The sequence below is a fragment of the Gobio gobio genome, assembly GCF_949357685.1.
Source record: "Gobio gobio genome assembly, chromosome: 4".
Classification (NCBI taxonomy): Eukaryota; Metazoa; Chordata; class Actinopteri; order Cypriniformes; family Gobionidae; genus Gobio; species Gobio gobio.
Genome location: NC_137100.1, coordinates 62,666,344 through 62,686,870, shown reverse-complemented (window position 1 = coordinate 62,686,870; position 20,527 = coordinate 62,666,344). Strand labels below are relative to the sequence as shown.

General features: G+C 38.4%; 1 protein-coding gene across 2 annotated transcripts in view; it reads right to left on the bottom strand.

Annotated features, from left to right (window-relative positions):
- rabl6a (RAB, member RAS oncogene family-like 6a) overlaps positions 1-20,527 on the bottom strand; it is a 60,719-nt gene that overhangs the window by 27,295 nt on the left and 12,897 nt on the right. Inside the window, exons 5-9 of one of the 2 annotated variants that reach the window (XM_079815907.1) lie at positions 18,002-18,031; positions 15,618-15,670; positions 14,280-14,371; positions 8,836-8,976; positions 8,112-8,217 (exon numbers count right to left, since the gene is read on the bottom strand). In XM_079815907.1, coding sequence (XP_079672033.1) covers positions 8,112-8,217; positions 8,836-8,976; positions 14,280-14,371; positions 15,618-15,670; positions 18,002-18,031 — 422 coding nt within the window. The remainder of the gene's footprint in view (positions 1-8,111; positions 8,218-8,835; positions 8,977-14,279; positions 14,372-15,617; positions 15,671-18,001; positions 18,032-20,527) is intronic. The other variant, XM_079815908.1, reaches the window with a different exon arrangement.

The following is a 20,527-nucleotide window of genomic DNA, read 5'->3' as shown; positions in this document are numbered from 1 at the left end:
TTATCATCTCTACACTGGTTACCTGTGAAGTTCCGTATCAATTACAAACTATTGCTACTAACCTATAAAGCCCTAAATGGTTTAGCTCCAGTGTATCTAACGGATCTTCTATCGCCCTACAATCCATCGCGCTCTTTAAGATCACTAAACTCTAGGCTTCTGGTCATTCCTAGGATATCTAAGTCCACTAAAGGAGGGAGGGCTTTTTCACATTTAGCTCCTAAACTCTGGAATAGTCTTCCTGATATTGTTCGAGGTTCAGACTCGCTGTCCCAGTTTAAAACTAGATTAAAGACGCATCTCTTTAGCCAAGCATTCACATTATAATTATCTTTTTATACTACAGTTAAATCGGATCAAAAGCATTAATATAATATTCTGAACAGCAGCTACGCTAATCATTTCCCATCTGCTAGTCCCGAGGTAAATAGTTCATCAGCTCCAGTTTGTATCCAGCCTCTCATGGAGACTTCGGATGCCCCGACACCTGTGATGAGACGACTCAACGCCTGTGAAGAGACGACTCAACGCCAGCGTTGTTATGGCCTAAATTAATACACGATTGATTAACTTTTTCGAACATTATTCTTTAACATTGTCTTTCTAACATTTTTACTGTACATCTATGAAATGCACTTTCAGTAAAGCTGCTTTGAAACAATGTGTATTGTGAAAAGCGCTATACAAATAAATTTGAATTGAATTGAATTTTGAGTATCTCGAGTATTAAAGGGGTCATATAATGGTACATGCACTTTTACAAGTTGATTATATGGAAATGTGTGTTGGCAGTGCCTGTACACAACCATCCTATAATGATAAAAATACATCCAGTGTTTTTTTTTATCTCCTTATATATTTTCCCCTGTCTCAAATCGAGCCGTCTGATCGTGTGACGTTACACGGTGTACGCCCCTCCTACGATTGTTGATTGACAGCAGGGTTTCAACACAGACCCGCCCTGAGCGAGCGCTCATCAGTCCGCCATTGTTGATACGCTGGAGCAGAATGGCGTCTAAGCGATTGTGGTGTTGTGTTGTTGGGTGTAATAACGAACACAGCAGTCATTTTGATGTTCCTAAATCCGAACCGCTGAAGACCCAGTGGCTGCGGAGTTTTGTTTTAGAAGGGAATATTCCCCCCGATCAACGTCAATGTTTGCGTGAATCATTTCTCAGCAGACTGCTTTATAAACAAGGGTCAGTATAAAGCAGGTTTTGCTAATAAGCTGCTCTTGAAAAAAGGATTGTGTTCCTGCTGCACCTTCAGAAGATGTGAGTGTAACGTTTTATTAACCTTTATATTAATCTTTGCAAATCGCTTGCATGCTTCACGATGAATGAGGCTAAAGTTTACAGGGTAAGTTACATTACGGCATGCTTTCTGTGTATGACGCTCTCAATATAATTCATAATCCCACGTTTATAATGAACAACGCGTTATGTTTGTTATTACAAACTGTGTACTCGGGTGATAAAGTTAACGTGGTAACACTACACTAAGCTTACTTTTGTACATGGTTTATAACGGTGTCTGTTACTGATTAAGATGTAAAAAAAAAAAATCTTATAACATAACATCAATCTGTCAATGAACTAACACATCAGTAAACACATAGCAACTACACTACTCTGCCAGTACAAAGATAGATCAAATTGACATGACGTTAACCAACCATTCAGAAACGTCCTGTTCGAACTTCGATGGGTTCGTCATCTGTTCCTGGTCCGACTCCGGTTCAAAATGATAATGTTGCTCAGATGTGTCTTCAGAGACTCCCGTTGCCATTATTTCTCGAAAATATACCCTCAAATGTTGTCAAGGCAACACTCCACGTGTGTTCTTGTGTCGGGTCGAACCGAACGCCCCACAGAGCAGAGGGGGCGGGGTCAGCAAAGCTCATTATCATTTAAAGTCACATACACTGAAATGACTTGCTGAAAACTAAGCTGGTTTTGACCAGGTAAAATGAGTGTTTTCTTACAATACTAATGAGAATTTTTAATTAAAGTATATTACAAACTTTTCATTTAGACACTAAAGAATCATATTAACTTGTACAAAAATGTCATTCTATGACCCCTTTAATATCAATCTACGCTGAGCAGGCTAATTGAACAGGAGAAGTTAATTTCTCTAACGACATCAATAAAATACATTAAACTCAAACCAGTACCACAACATGATTACTGTGGAGTAACCTTAGGAAGAGACGCTGACACATAAGACACAGCGGTCGCCATTGATCCCCAGGCTAATTTCAACAATCCTAACTAATTAATGCCATTCAGCCAGTCTCAAGCGGCACATAACATCCCTGATAAAGGAACAACTTTAAAAGGGACCTATTTTACAAAGTCTTGATTTAGTTTTTTGCCTCTACTAGAATGGGTTTTCATGCTTTAATGGTAAAAAAAAACATTTTTTCTCATATTTGACAGTGTTGCAGCTCCTCTCTACCCAGTCTGTCAGTAACGCTCGGTTTGGTTCCTGTCTCTATAAAGCCCCTCCTTCCGAAAAGCACAATGTGCTCTGACTGGTCGGCTGGACCAGTGTGTTGTGATTAGTCAACTGCTTCAAGCGTGTTTGGGAAACGTCACACCCCTTACCATAAGCGCAAGTTTCAACACACTACTAACGCAACTCAACCCTTAATTATGGGTATGCCTTGGGCAGGAATTATTTAAAGGCAGCGGCTATTTAACATTTTCTTAGCGATAGATGATATTTACACTAAGTGAAAATAGCTGTTTATACTATATACTAAGAGAAAATAGTGATATATTCTATTTACACCATGTACAAGTAGCAGTTCTTTGCAATAAGTGTAAATAGTAATTAGATGCTATTTATACTTTATTTTGACAGATAAATACGATTTGCACCTCAGTATTGTTGTTGTACATTAACAGGATGCAATAATAATATATTTATTAAATTAAATGGATGCCGCCTTAATGGGATAATAAAAGCCGTCCCTACACCGACCCCTAACCCTCCTCAATAAATGCTTTTATTATTATTATTATTATTAAACATTTCATTAGGCACTTTATTTCCACTTTTAGAAAAAAAAAAATCTGTAAAATATCCAAAAACCACTAGGCCAGTGTTATATATTTTGTTCAGTTGAGTACTTACAATATCCCAAATGTTCCCAACTATTTGTAAATCGTTAGAAAATGGCTATTTTAACCGAGGAACCGGGCCGTGTGAAGGAGTCCGGTTTTATTCTGCAGAAACGCTTTACTCTGACTGCCGTGTGAACAAGTGTGTAGTGCTGGGCGGTATGACCAAAAATGTATATCACGGTATTTTTCTAAATTATATCGGTTTCACGGTATCTGACGGTATTTTTTTCCCCTATGCATGACAAGGTGTTAATCACATTTTCTACTGATTGAGACAGTAAATAATGCAGTAGATTAACTAGAATGCCCTATTTTACTGTCATGACGAGTGAATATTGTAGAAAAATTACACACTAGAGTTAATACAGGTTTACAAAGCCCCACAAAATGATGCTGTGGAGAGAAAACAACCAATAAAACACAGAACTGCAACACGCTCAGAGTCATACTTACAGACACCTGAATATTAAAAGTTGAGTTGAGGGCACCTTAAGCACAATACATTAAGAGCACTCTCTGAACGAATGACACACATCAGTTAAACACAGAAAGAATAAAGCAGTTACTTTTTTGCCCATTCTTCTTTGAATTGTCAGTTTATTTATTAACTTACATCATTCATTGTCTTTAGTGTAGCAGAATAATCCATCGTGTCAGCGCGTTCGTGATCAGACATACGGTTGTATCAGTGTAATCCAGTGCATACATTTCATTTTAGTAAAACGTGATGAAATATGCGCGCATACACGCTTCTGGTTCATGTCTAGAGCACTACAGTTTATGAAATATAAAAAATTTAAACGCGCTCGCTCCGGTCTATATCAGTGCCAGAGATCAGTGCTATTTGATCCATGTGGTGAGCGTTGTTATCACGGCGCTCCGCGCGGAAACCGCTCTCTCTCGCGCACCCCGTGTAATTTGAATTCTCCATTGTAATCAAGGGCTGAATACAAAATTGCCCCCTATAACCTCAAATAGCAACCTCAATGGCATTATTTGGAGGGGACAGCGCTTTGTAGTGGTGTCCTAAACCCTAGTGGACGTTATGAGTGCACTTATTCTATCCCATTGCACCGCAATAACGAGTGTACAGCCGATGTATACACAACGCTGTCAGACTTCACGCACGTTTTCAATCACTCCTTCAAATAAAGTGATAACTTAGGGAATAGTGAATGAGAGTATAGGATTCAGCCATAGGCTGTGCTGTAATGCGATCTCAACTGTGCTCTGACTGCTCTTACTACAGTGCATCAATGAAATGGGTCCCCTCTCAAACAATGACGCGCTGCGCCGCGTTCCGAACGTTGTTTAAGCGACATATACCGGTATTGCGGTATCATCAAAATTCATATCATAAAATAAATAAATACCGGTATTCGGTATGAACCGGTATACCGCCCAGCACTATGTCATAGCAGTAACGTCATCACATCATCAACACACTCAGATGTGTCTAATATGATAATCAGAGCTGCGTTACCTCACACTCATGACCGGAAAAGCGGAAATGACGCCGGCGACTGTGTCATAATAAAAGTCCCGTTGCTCGCAAGGCTTGTGTTGCGCTCTTCTTATTAACAACCGCTCCTGCTCTGCTTCAGACCACAGTAACGTTAATAATCACATCCATCAACATGATTTCTGCCCAAGTCCTAGCTGATTCTTTCCCACCGGCTGTGAGGTGGAGACCACATGTCCCAAGATTCTGGCATCATCAAACTACGCCTTTGTTTTGAATAGGCAACCAAGCGGACGGAAAAGTGACATAGTGCAGCTTCAATTTTTATTGAAAGTAAATGCCTTTCTGATGTGATGAGAAAAGGGAGAAGAGCGAGCTCGGCAGAAGGCGGATTCGAACCCCGGTCGATTGGCAAAACCAAGATCTTTAAGCCTTACGGTTTACTGACTACACCACAGAAGATGTTGAAATACGTGTCTTTTTTAAATCTTGTTTGGCCCAACCAGGCATTGTTAGGCAGAACTAGTGCGTATAGCACTTGCCAACAAGGCACACTATTTGCACTTGGTTTAAATAGACACTTCGGTATTTAAATGTTTAAATATATTTAAATTAAAAAGAGGAATATTGGGACATGTTCGTTCCCGGTAAGAAAATTCAAGCCATAATGGAGGTGTTTCAGGGAGTTCAGAAACAGTGACGCTGCTTTAGAGAAGAACTCCCGCTGGAGGGACTTTGTGCCTTGTAACTTTGCAGACTTCTTTATGCTCAAACAGCAAAATTACACACTAAAGAATGCTGAAAATGTGAAAAAAAGAAGCGTAATAGGACCAATTTCATGCTACTGCTAATGTTAGTCCTACCTTGACTTTAAGACTAAATCTGTTGGGCAACATAAAGCAAGGGTGCTCAAATCTATTCCTGGTAGTGCACTAGAAAAGGTCCTACTGTAGGGTTCCCACAACTTTTGACCAATTAATATCCATGATTTTCCCACACGTTTGTGATTAATATCAGTGTTGTTATTGTTAACTAAAACTATAATGTTTTTTTTTTTTTTAAATGTCCCCAGTAATTGGAATAGAGCTAAAATAAAATCAAATATTAATATTATATATTAGATGAAAAACTTGAAAAATGTTCTCTCGGCAATTACCTGAAATAAAATATGTTTCTGTTAAAGTATTAAAATTAAAGTAATGAAGTACTACAACTATAACTGAATTAAAAAACAAAAGCTACATAGAAATATTTAAAAACTACTAAAATGAACAAAAATGACAAACTAACACAATCTTAAATTAAAATGAAAACTGAAAATATAAATGTGAAAGCTAATTTTAAATTTTTGCTAATGACAGTCATTAAAATCCCTTAAATTGATTAAATCATTAAAAAATATTTTACTCATTGATATTAATTTCTAGCTACTGTAATACTATGCATTTCTAAAAAAAATAATAATAATAATAATTCCACTATAGAATTGCCTGTTTTTGACTGTGCATTCAAGTGATTTTGCTCAGAATGAAAAGCATGAATTGAGCAATTTCATATTTCTCTCATTTTTACTTCCTGACAAAGACAGACACATTTTAGCACTATAGAGTGCCGAAGTAATGACGTCAGTTTGTAGGCCAAAACGCGGAAGTGAGTTAGCATTTTAGCCCTACCGGTTCCCTCGCCCTAAAGTCTATGGGTTTTTTGAATGGGTTTTTGCTAAATCGCCTGAAATAAGGTCTGTGGTTAACAAAGCCTCTAAATATTTTCACGTTTTGATCTATGACATAAAACACATTAGTTAAAACCTGCTTGTGATTTTTTAAAACGTTATTGTGTTTTAAAAACGATGGTTGCTAACAAGTTGCTAAAAGGGACTACATCCTTTGGCGGGGACTTTAGACGTCATCGTGACAAACAGGCAATCTCTCACTAGCCCGCGTTTCAGCCTTATGAAGAACTTATGTGGCGTGAATAAATCGCGCTATTCGCGCAAAGTTGGATGCTTGAACATTTGGAGTTTACTCTCTTCACATGTTCGTCTCGTTGAGAAATGGCTGATATGGGCTGTGTTTACACGTATTTTTGTGTTAAAATCTACTGTTAATGTGTGACAACGTAGTTTTAAGACTTTTTCAGTCGATAATGTAGTTGTTTAAAGCTCAAATCTGTGGTTTATTTATAAGAAGAGTGCCGATTTAAACATTTTATCTGGTGTTTTCGGAGTTGTGAGCTCCAGCGAGTCAGCGGCGGTCAGCGCTTGTTTAGCCGGCGAGAGTTGACTTTCCTCGGCCAGTCCTTCTGACGTCTGCCGCTGGCTCTGATGTCTCTGTGGCGTCTCCTGCTATAATTAGTCTTGTGGAGATTTAACGGCCCATATTTGCTCTTATGGATCTATAATTTGTTCCCTGGCAAATCGTTTAGGCTGAGTGCAAAGTGAAGTTTCATTAATGGTTTTATTTTTAGGCTATAACTGTATGTTACCGTTGTAAGTTAGCCGACTAGCACTGACTTTGAATGTTTGACTGAATTGTTTGCTTTATTTCATGTGTAGCTTATTATACGTTTTGTATTATTGATCATACATAAACTTGCATTTAACAAAAAGAGACTGGGTTGTGTTTCATGTCATTTAATGTTATCACAGTGATAATCATATTGTCTGAAAAAACATTAACAAAAGATAAATCTCAGAGAGGCACGCATAAACAAAATTAGTTTCTAACATTTTTGGAAAAAACGAATGGGCAATATTTCTCCTGAAAAAGTGGATAAGTGTTCATACACAGCGCAGATCATAATGAGCGAGCGTGTTGTTTAAATAAAGTTTGAGGAAGCTTGATGATGACGTTGATCCGCGACCATGGTGTGCTATAGTCCGTTTATAGCCTACCGTTAGCATTTTATATCTGACGGCTTTATTTGGGCTTCAAAAAGTATACATTTTGGATTAACTTGTAAAGATTATCTTGGTAGACAAAACGTGTAAGGGTCATAACTCTTTGTTGAACACAGATCTTATTTTTTGCGATTTTCCAAAAGTCTATGGGGAAAATTAATGGCTTTTTGATCGAGGGAACCCATGCGCCGCTAACTTCCGGGTTGGCCTACAAAGTGACGTCATTACTTCGGCACTCTATTGCAAAAAATAAATGAAATGATCATCTATTAGCCCAAAAAACATGCCTGGATACTGTATATCCTTGCATGTATACACAATAGCACTTTTGGCATATTATTTTCAATGCACAATGATTAGGCACAAACTCATTTTTGCTTGCATACAATTTAGAATAGATGCAAATTAGGACGCAGCCCTGAAAACTACAGAAGATCTGTTAGAGCAGCATCAAGAGCTCCTGCCATAATCCACAAACTCTTATATCGTCAAAACATATGGATGAACTCAAATCCCCACGTAAAATATGTAAAGACTCCACTTGAAAAACTAGCTAAATGTTGACCCGAGAGCAAACATTCACATCTGACGTGACGTGACTTTGAGAGTTTCCTCTGACCTGCAGCTGCAGGAATGGGATGTTGAAGAAGCGATGGAGGTATTTGAGACCAAATCCGTTTTTCATGGAGGACTCAGCATAGTGGATATAGGAGGAACCCGGAGGTCTAAAATGAAAAAGGATTAAGGGATTAGGGAAAAGTTGGCTGATAAGTGACACATACATTATTCATAAGAGCTTTGCATTGTATATTTGGAGACATTTTTAACTTTAAAATAATAATACAAAAACATTTTGTCAGCATGTCACAGTTTTTATGTTGGTTCAAAAGCACAAAATACATATATTCTATGTATATTCACAGTTTCACTTCAAAATAAAATAAATTGTTACATTTTCATTTGAATAGATTTTAAAAGATGAAATTATTCATGTTTTATGCAGTAACTTATTTACCACTGTTTTTAATAAATTCTCCTACATTGACACCAAATGCCATTAAATGTCTCTTTATGGAATATTACAGTAATTGTTATAAATTATTTATCCATGCACATCATTATTTCTTTTTGTTAATTAATGTGCCCATTTATTCTTTAATAAAAATAACTTCCCCTCCCTCTTGCAGCAACATCTCTTCTCTTCTCTTCTCTGATGATGAGGGCGGGACAACCCATGAGATCCACCAATAGCACACCACAACCATCCAATCAATCCCGATGGACAAAATCAAGTCCTGCCCAACATTACGTTTCATTTTCAGACTTTAATCTGAACGGCTCACCTGTTCAGACTGTTGATAAAGTCTCTGATGTCATCGGGTAAGATGACTCTGTGCTCGCCCATGTCCCGCTGGTTACCCAGGACACACACTGGGATGTGTGTTGGCACTTTTGGTAACTCCCTAAGGATGTAGTTGAACGTCCTGCAGTGAAGAAAGAGTCTGTGATTAATACAAAACATACTTTTCCTTGTGCATTGCACAATTTTATGCATCATAAACATTCGGAAAATGTGAGTTTTAACATTTATTTAAGATATTTTTGAACTGATTCATCAAATCATCTTATTTGCATTATTGGCCACCACTTTTAGACTTTATACCACCCACATATATGTTGAAAAAAAAAAACCCCAGTGAAATGCCAAGATCTTATTAGCAAGCAGCATGAAAAAACCGAGCAATAAATACATCTTCCTGCGTGTTCATCTTTACCAACCTGACAGCAACATAAATACCAAGCTGAAAAATAATCAAGGTTATTCTACTGTTACCTGGTAAATTATCTTTATTAAACATGGACCAAGAAGCTTAAGAAAAATGGCGTACAAGGGGCTGATCAAATTCGACATTCATTTAGTGAGCTAGGCCCCATTTTTCGTACATGGATCATTGAGGTAGCCGTATTTCATTGATGATTTGACAGAATCCTTAATTTAGAAAGCTTAATTTGGTGTCATTGCTTGTAAGCTCAAATCTGCTCAGAAGCACGTTTATTTAAAGCAACACCATGTAACTTTTGGCGCTCTAGCGGTTAATAAACAAAACTGCATGCGTCTTGCAGAAGAACATTGTAGCCGGAACTACTTCTCTCCGTTTATGTCTATGACGAGTCAGGCACGTACTGGGCTACGACCTGACAGGTTTAAAATAGTCCGAATATAAACACTTATTATAAGTGTACCGTAGTGATTCAGAAGACAAAAACACGGTTTGGAAAGGGGATTCATGTTTAATTTCATCATATAAATTTTGAGCACAAGAAAAGTTACATAGTGCAGCTTTAACAGAAATTTTGAAATGGCCTCTTAACTCTTTCCCCGCTTTTTGTGAGAAAACGCTTCCCGCCATTGACATTAGTTTCTGGCTTTCCGTGTTTTCACTGTTATACAATAAGGGGTGCTATTACGCATCTTCTGAAAGAGTACAAAATATCCTGTGTAGCGTCTTAGGGTTACATATATATTCAAATTAAAAATTAGCTCAATAGGGAATTATGGGTGTTAATATTTAGGGATTTACGATTAATCACAATGGGTTATAATCTAATCACAAATCTCCAAAATCACCCAAAAGGGGAATACCTAACCTCTGTATTTTATGCAATATATAATATATATATGGTTAACAACAATTTATTGCAATTAACTACAGATATATCTATATTAAATAATCACAGAATAACCTAGGGAGCTGATTCAAAATTCCTCTCCGTTCCGTTTAAAGAACGAGCGGAGATTCTTTATCCACTCACCAGGTTTATTCTTCCTACCCAATTTTCGGGAAGTTTATCCCTCTGACCACAAAGGACAAACTTTCCGAGTTATGGTATTAATTAAAGCATTCAACGATGCTTATAAGAGCTCGTAGCTTAGATCTGACATTAAAGGGACCCGTGTTCTGTGAGCAAGACAATGACAATCAAAACGTGGATATCATGGTTTTAATAAAGACTAATACTACGATTACATATGACTAAATAAAGAATACATGTATTTACAGAATAGTGGAAAGTAAAGAGGAGGATGGAAAGGATAGAAATAGAGGAAGGACAGAGGAGAAGGGAAAGGAAGCAGGGTAGGATCGTGTCCGATCCGACACTTTCCCAGACATAACCATTGGAGCCAGCAAGAACTATATCACCTTAAACAGGGGTACAATCTTAAAACGCATCTAAATTTCGATAGAATTGATACTTGCATGGTTTCTTGGTGTTGTGTTAAGCAAGATGCGTGCGTTAGCGTTTCTCAGAGTTTCCGTGCGCTGACGCGCTCTCTCCGTTTGGTTCTTCCGGAGCTCCGTTGGTCCGCGGGACTTTTAAAGGTGTTTGGGAAGGGAGCGTCTTGGAAGGGAAAGTTCATCTCGTCCCGCTAAGTTCCTCGGTCTGGTGGAACGCGCCGCTGACTGCGTCGCGGAGCGTGTCGATCTTCAGAGGAAACAACAGCTTGGCTGGACCGCGCCGGCTCGCAGGTCGAAGCCCGCGAGCCGCGCTGATGAGATGGGAGGAAAAGGAAATTTGTCTCGTCGGGGTCCTTGCAAGTTGACTGAGCAACAATGTGTGGGTGTTTCTGTCCTTTAAAGTCCATTAACTACGCCCATTTTCCCTGAGACGACCAATCGTTGGTGTGAATTTCAGGCGGGAGAGACTTTCTTTGTTCGGACTTTATTACTCAATGGAATGTTCTTGCTGGAAGCCAGAATTAGTAAAGTTTCACTCCAAAGACCTAACCATACTAGTGGTACATCTCATAATCATATACTTTGTACCATTGACTAAGACAGAGAAAAAGGAACATTTAGACATCAGACATGCCTTGATTTACAGACATGAAGGCAGTGCATCTTCTATACAGAGCAATTTGGAGCGTTTAAGATAGCTCTTACATCACGCAAGCATAAGAAATATAGGGAGCATGCACACACTTAAGAAATCATCATATATGTAATTTCTGGGATAGTTTAATTAAAGGCTAAATAGAGGGGAATGCTTGTGTGTGTGTGTGTGTGTGTGTGTGTGTGTGTGTGTGTGTGTGTGTGTGTGTGTGTGTGTGTGTGTGTGTGTGTGTGTGTGTGTGTGTGTGTGTGTGTGTGTGTGTGTGTGTGTGTGTGTGTGTGTGTGTGTGTATTAGAGTCACACGACCCCCCGGCCATTCCAGACTGAAGGGTGAGGGAACTGTCCTGGCTGATTAGAATCTGATTGAAGTTCAGAAAGGGCCATCAACTATCTTCTGGTCACACTCTAACTGCTCATTAAAAAGTCGGAGGCGCCATTTGTCCCAGCCAGGTTGGAGCCAGTGGGGCAGAAATTTAATTTATATGCAGAGCTGTTTGGAGGAAAGCATCTCTGATCACTTTGATCCTAGTTGAGAGACACTCCAGACGCTACACCTGAACAAAACACGCGCGAGGAAAATGTTGCTTTTTTATGAAACTTCCCCACATTCAAGTCTTGCTAAAAAAAGAAAGCATGAAGCCAGAATAAAACAGTTAAACCGTTTTTTGTTAAAAAGCAGATAGTCATACAACAAAATATTCTGGAGGGGCGTGAAACTTTTGTGAAAATGATCTAAAACGAATCATCACAACTACAAGCACTTTTATATGTTATTCAATGTACAAAAAATGGAGCACTGATTAAATGTAGGTCTAAACACCTAAAAAGTACCTGCAGGTCACAACATTCCCAATGGTTTAAAGGTCCCATGGCATGGCATTTTTCTATTATTTTATAGTGTTTCCTGAGGTGTACTTATATTGTTAGTATGATTTTTACATCATAAAATGTCATAATTTAGAAATAAAAGGTATTTTGTCTATACTGCTGTTTGCCCTGTGGCTGAATGCCCTGCTTCAAGAGGCGTGTCTGCTGTGAGACTTCAGTAAAAACGCCCGCTGTTGTGATTGGCTGACATCTTTGCATTTGAAATGAGTGGAGGGGGCGTGGTTTAACGAGGTCTACGACGCACGAGCTGCTGCCAGAGAGACGGATGGACCTGAGTTCACTTCTCATCAGTTCTCTCAGCATGTCTCAGTTCAGGGTGAACTGTTGTAGTAACTAGAATATACTTCAGGTTATTAGTTTATTTCTAGTCGGAGGGGCTGTCACTCATGTCAGAAAGTTAGTAACTTTAGTAAATTATGGATCAGCGCTGACTCGAGACGCGAACCGTTTAGAACGATTCAGTCCGATTTGGTGAACTGATTCGGTTCACTAAAAAGAACCGATTCAAAAGAATGATTCGTTCGCGAACCGGACATCACGGAGACTGAGCGATTGCTAACAAAGTTATTTATAGTAACTACTGAGTTATGAGAGCGCTGTCTGTCAGCGCGAGTTTATTGTGTTTGTATCTGAGAGTTCTGAATAAACACGAGTCCCAGTCACGCCGAGTCCGTCTTCATCATTATTCTACCAACTTTGTAACACATGCAAAGTACCATTACAGCGAGATGAACAAGTTAGTAAGTTTGATTAAAGCATTATTTCTAGATATGTTCCAATCATATGAAAAGCGTCAGTGACGCGCATTGAGTACACAGCGCAAACAAAGACAGAACAGCAGTAATCGAATGTAATCCAGTTTATTGTGGGGCTAGGCTGGCTAGCCCAGATATGCTCACGCTTACCCCCCTTCTGCTTAATCTCACGCCGCGTTTGGTGCCTCCGCTGTGGGCCAGATGCAGTACTGGGGGTCGGGGATGTTGAAGGCCGAGCTTCGGCGTGCGTGAGGTTTATCTCTAAAGATGTGGCTCTGCCGATGTTGAGCAGAAAATACTGTATGCACATTTAAGAACAGATAGACGCGATGAGGACGTACAAAAACTCTGACTCACAAGATAGAAGACACGAAAACACCGTTCTGTCGGGAGAGAGAGAAGCTAAAAGCTATAATAAATAATTAGCTACACATAAGAAATCACTGATCACAGATCAGAAGGAACTGAAAAAAGACTTCTGTTTTCATTTGTACATCCAAACACTGAGAAACTGCCAGCATTCACTCGTTCACAAGCCATGATCTCTCGAGGACAAATATAGCGCTTGGATGGGCGTGACAGATTCTCTGGGCGGAGGAAAGGGAGGAAACCGTTCCTGTGTGGACGTCAAACCAGGAGACTTCAGGATTGGCTCGTCTGGCCTGTCATTTTCTCAAAGGCAGAGAAAGACAGCCAGAACTCGGTTTTACACCGATCAACATTTCTATCCACTTGGGGACAATATTCAGGCTAGGGGAACTCATATTAATGTTGAAATACCTCATAAAATGAAAATTTCATGCCATGGGACCTTTAAGCAAAAAGTCAGCCTTATCAATAAAGCAGAGCCCAGGTTTGCAAACAACGGGCACCTGTGATGGTGTGCTTGGGTCAAAAAGTAAAGACCCATTAGCAGAACGCAAGGCAGATCCAATGAGCAGAGAGATAAACAGAGTCTGAACCTTATAGAGACACTGAGCTGCAGGTATTGGTTTCATTGCGTTCTTTGTTCCTGACAGTGGCCTCGACTCTACTGAGAAAGAGATGCTCACTGACACACTGCAACCCAACGCCCAGTTCCTCCACCTGATCCTGACCACCGATAGCTGTCAGACCAAAAACAGGGACGGCAGGGGTGGGAACGGAGTGATGGAGGGACAGGAGAGGGTGATGGAGAATGAATGTGGGGTTTGGAGAAGAGTGAATGTGGAATGTAGGGGAAAAAACAGAAGGAATGGCAGATTCCTTACCACTGTTTGGTGATGTCGAACATCATGATCACGCCGTTACAGTTCTTATAAACATCCAGGAACTCCGCGTCAAGAGCCATCTCGGATTCCGACTGCACAGAGAACAAAACACGATTACAAAAGTGACATGTTTCCAGCTGACTGAACATTAAAATGATCTTGCTAATAGCTTACAGATTACATCATGAGATATTGGAAGATGTCAAATGATTAATTAATAAATGAAATGTATTACATAATACATTTTTAAATCAGTCAAAATCAATCTTTGAAGTATTAATCACATGGTAATTCTCAAGTAGACTTACAAAACAGTTTAAAAGTTTGCATTTTCATTAAGACTTTTATTCAGCAAGAATATTAAATGGGCACAATGTTACAAACTATTTATATATTTTAAATAACTGCAGTTATGTTTATGTTGCAGAAATGTTTCTTGAGCAGCAAATCATCATATCACAATGATTTCTGAAGGATCATGTGATGCTGAAGACTGGAGTAATGATGCTGAAAATTCAGCTTTAAATCACAGGAATAAATTAAAATATATTCGAACAAAGTTAAAATTGTAATAATAGTTCACAATATTACTGTTTTATTGTATTTTTGATCAAATAAATGCACTCTTCATGAGCAAAAGATACTTCTTTCTAAACTTTTTAACAGTAGTCTAACGGTCCCACTTTATATTAGGTGGACTTAAAGGGATATTTCACCCAAAAATGTAAATTTGATGTTCATCTGCTCATCTGGGTTTAATTTGGATTTGTCTGTGCATGTTTTGTTTTTTTTCACATGCATTATACGACTGACAGACTGCAACAGTCGGAGTTAAAAATCTTCATTTGTGTTCTACTGAAGAAACAAAGTCACCTACATCTCAGAAGCCCTGGGGGTAAGCAGATAAACATCACATTTTCATTTTTGGGTGAACTACCCCTTTAAATACTATGTACTTATTTTTTGATGTAAGTACAATGTACTTATTGTGATCATATTGTATTGCAAAACACTTTTGCTGATATTGAGGTGGGATAGGGGTAAAGTTATGGACAGGTGTGGTGGTATGGGTAAGTTTAAGGGTAGGGTTAGGTGTAAGGGAAGTGTCAACAGTGTAATTATAAATGTAACTACAGAAATTAATTACAGATGTAATTACATGCAGGTAATTTTTTTAATGTAAGTACTATGTAAAAACATGTATGTACACAATAAGTGCATTGTATCAAATTATTAATTTAAATGTTAGTACATAGTAGTTAAGGCCACCTAATATAAAGTGGGTCCAGTCTAGCTATCAATAAATATTCCTTGTTTGACAAAAGAAGCAGTGAATACCTCCTGAGGTTCGTTTTCCAATTTCAGATTCTCTCCGCGTCTTTTCCCTTTCCCTGCAGTAGTTGGAGAAACACAGTTATTACAATTAGTGTGGCTGTTCTTCAGCAACTGTGAGTCTGAGATATGAGAAGAGTAATATTCATATGCTTATCCATCCAGAACCCACCAAAGCAGACAAACTAAACTTTTGGTGTCCTTTTACGCAAGTTGCCCTGAATCTTTACATCTTTTAACAAGACTGCTGGAACCCTGACTATCTTACCTAGTCAGTCACAGCAATCCAAAACTAACGTATTACTCAGAAAAAAAAATGGGATATTATTTGCATTTTCATCTATGTATTTGGCAGATGCTTTTATCCAAAGCGACTTTGCATTCAAAGTAAAGATGAGTTTATCAGTTCATGCATTCCCTGGGAATCAAACCAATGACCTTGGCATTGCTATTGTGAGGTTCTACTGATGATACATTACTCAAATACACTTTTTTGCCATCTCATTATTGATTTTCTGAAGCTCAACCATCCAACAAGACAGAGTCAATACACTCTCAATGAGCACTTGATATCCTTCTCAAAAAGTCTATACATTTAACTTTCAAATTGTATCTGGTTACTTACCCAATCATGTATTTTTTTTTACTTTTCAGTTTTTTAACAGAACATGTACAGTATGTGCTGTATACATAAACTTCAATACATGTAATACTTACACGCATTACTTTTTTAAAACATCTAAAATACATTTAATATTATATTGGAGTGACCACATTCTTTATTTGATGATTTAGTAGAAATCACACATCCTTCCCAGAAACCACTTTATTCACATTAACCCCAGCTTCACATTATTCAATAGCTTAGTCCAATATTTACATATAGTGAAAAAAGCAAAAGCAGATAGAAAATAATTAGAGCAAACCTGAATCAACAGCAGCAGCTCCTTGTGCAAATATTTTCATGGTAACCAAAGTTTGCTCATGCAGTTAATATAGATATTGTTACTACTATAAACCCTCATAAATTTAGAAATGATCTCTTTCCAGCAGTGTAAAATGTCCAATCTTTTTCCCATTTGTATGTTTTTTTTTTGATGACAGTTCTGACAAATTTTTACAATACTAATAATATGGTATTTTTATGAAACTATGGTTACCATGGTAAAAGTTTGTACTAATTCACAAAGGGCCAGATTTACTTAACAGGGCAAATAAGCGTGAAAGTCCAAAAAATAAAAAAGCCCAGATGGGAGTGGAAAGTTCTGTGCATGATCTATTGATGACGCACAAATGAAAGAACAGACGCATTCGGATCATTTCCATAAAGACCAACACAATCTACCAAGAGTAGTGCAAATTAGCGTCTGGTTTAAGTGGTGGGCGTTAAATAATGGCACGAATACCAGTAAATCGACTAGTGCAAACCTTAGTAGATCACCTTGCGTGATTCATTTAAATACTCTCCTCACGTAAATTTTGCATCTGAAAGGGTTCAGCCGCAAAATTAACCCTGTCCATGCCTTTTCAGCTCTGATTTTTCACTGCGAGTCTTTAGTAAATCCTGGCAGTCGTTTTTTTAACACCAAAAGAGGCTTTGCGCTGGACCAAGGTTTTAGTAAATCTGGCCCTAAGGGTGTAAATAGAAAACTCTGGCATATCTGAAATTTAATATTATTGTTCAATCACAATTTGAAAAATCAATTGAATTTCCACTTCATGCATCATTTATGCAATTTTAAAAGAGGGCTGTTTGCAATAATAATATTAATATTTACACCTAATATTCAGCAATATTACTGATTTGACTGCACTGACACTATTGGATGAGAACTGAATTAAGCTGGATGATCACTGTTTTCTGCAGAGCTGAATTGAACTCTTCATATTTGATTAACTTTACAGTTATTAGACTGAACTGAATCAACACTGAACTGACTTCAGCTGAATAAATGACACTATTGTCTTTTTCGAGGTGTTTTAAAGCAGAATTGAATTCTGTTTGCATCATTGAATCATTATTTTGATTACTTTGCATCACTGTAAAGCTGCTTTGAAACTATCTGTACTGTATAAAGAGCTATAGAAATAAAGTTTGATTGACTTAGAAGAAGATCATTCTAACAATACTTTTAAAAAGCTGTAAACTTAATACATATGAATACAAAAATCAATCCATTATATAAAAAAACATACCAAATGCCCCCGATTAAAATAAACGTACTTTGGAAAAAATCAGATTTTAATGCAAGTACATTAAAATCTAGAGTCTAAGAAAAGTACAGACTACTGAAGGTAATGTCTATTCTGAGCACAAAGAAGAGAGGTGAAGACCACAGCACACACACACAGACGGTTTAATGTTTAACTACTTGATTACTAGTTCTCACCTACACCTTCTGGAAGAGGAAGCTTTTGTCCTTTAAGTATTTGCAGACCACAAAATAAGAAGTAAAATACAACATTACATCCTTTTCCTTCAAAGATAGCTGAAAACATATTAAGGCCCCGATCAGACAGAACACGTTTTTCAGGTTTGAAAACGCGAGTCGCACCACACTGGCTTTTTTTGGTTGCCATTTTTTAACTTAGAAAAGAGTAGTGTGCTGCATTTTTTTTTGCTAAGCAACCTCTGAATCAGCTGTCCTGGAAAAAAACGCAATGACGTCGGATGCGTTTCTGCTCAGAGTTTATTTATTTTTTTTAATTGGAGGCGCTCATAACGCTTCTACAAAAAAACGCGAGGCGCAGTATGCGGCTAAAACGTAAGGCGCCCGGGGCGCATAAACAGCGCGCAAAACGCTCACTGCCAATAGAAAACAATTTAAAGAGCACCTATCATGGAATTTTGAAATGTACCTTTCATGTAGTGTGTAACATAGATCTAAGTGAACAAAAACGTCCTGCAAAGTTTGAAATATGACAGTGCACCGGTTATATATAGTTATTTTCTTTCAAAAGTAAGAGTAGACTCGGAGTCATTTTTAAGAATCGTTAGAAGAACGAAGCTTTTTCTCTGACTAGATGACGTCAACTTGTCAAGTTATTTGAATACGATACGCCCACTTATTGCGCTCCAAGACGCCAGTGAAAACTAGAAAACATCATGGCCACGAGACGCCAGTGAAAACTAGAAAACATCATGGCCACGAGACGCCAGTGAAAACTAGAAAACATCATGGCGACGAGACGCCAGTGAAAACTAGAAAACATCATGGCCACGAGACGCCAGTGAAAACTAGAAAACATCATGGCCACGAGACGCCAGTGAAAACTAGAAAACATCATGGCGACGAGACGCCAGTGAAAACTAGAAAACATCATGGCCACGAGACGCCAGTGAAAACTAGAAAACATCATGGCGACGAGACGCCAGTGAAAACTAGAAAACATCATGGCGACGAGACGCCAGTGAAAACTAGAAAACATCATGGCGACGAGACGCTGTTCTGAAGTGCGACTCAAAAGCAAACTTTTTTCATCTGCCCAAGGATGAGCATTTGAAGACTAAGTGGCTTGAAGACAAACCATACATCGTCGAGATTGAGTGTTTATTTAATCGTCAAATGTCTCTATTTGCATGTTTCGCGATCTCAGGAAGCTTTTATTATGGACCTCTATTATGGCACATGGTTCTTCTTCGTCTGTCTGTGCCATTTATGGACTACATGTGCACAGAGCGCCCTCCGGCTGCCAGGATGAATTGAAAACAATAAGAGACTCAATCGCTCATGATTAGGCTACATCTGCGCATTTTGAGGAAGTATTGAATAAAAAATACTCCTCTGTTTAGAAATTTGACACAGACATATGAGAATCTATCAATATGTCTCCTCATCTGCACACTTTTGAACTAAGAGCCCTGAGGGATGTTGATTTGTCGCGAGTCTTCGTGAGGAGAATAGAGGAGTTTTTTATGAATGAGATCAGCTGAGGCTCATATTACAATCAAACGGTACAGACGCGGTTTTCATATTCATAACTCCTGACACATTTTAACAAATTACTGTCACTATAAGACTTTGATGGGCGTTCCGTTTCCGAAAATATCTGCACAGACTATACCAATCACAACTGACTGGGTCATCGGACCAATCACCGCAGATTAGCCTCACGTTAAGGCGGGGTTTTGAAAAGTGAATCACTAAAGGAATCATTTGAGAATCGCTGTCAAAACAGGTAAAAATAAATGCATATTATAAGAAAACTAAAGTCTTTTTTGTCATTGCATGCATGCAAAACTGTTGTTGGGGACTTCTAAAACAATATTTGGAACATTTTAAATGCCATAATAGGTGTTCTTTAAAGGGGTCATAGAATGGTACATGCACTTTTACAAGTTGATTATACGGAAATGTGTGTTGGCAGTGCCTGTACACAACCATCCTATATTGATAAAAATACATCCAGTGTTTTTTTTTAATCTCCTTATATATTTTCCCCTGTCTCAAATCGAGCCGTCTGATCGTGTGACGTTACACGGTGTACGCCCCTCCTAAGATTGTTGATTGACAGCAGCGTTTCAACACAGACCCGCCCTGAGCGAGCTGTCATCAGTCCGCCATTGTTGATACTCTGGAGCAGAATGGCGTCTAAGCGATTTTGGTGTTGTGTTGTTGGGTGTAATAACGAACACAGCAGTCGTTTTGATGTTCCTAAATCCGAACTGCTGAAGACCCAGTGGCTGCAGTGCTGAGTTTTGTTTTAGAAGGGAATATTCCCCCCGATCAACGTCAATGTTTGCGCAATCATTTCTCAGCAGAATGCTTTATAAACGAGCGTCAGTATAAAGCAGGTTTTGCTAATAAGCTGCTCTTGAAAAAAGGATCGTGTTCCTGCTGCACCTCAGGAAGATCGAAGATGTGAGTGTAACGTTTTATTAACCTTTATATTAATCTTTATAAATCGCTTGCACG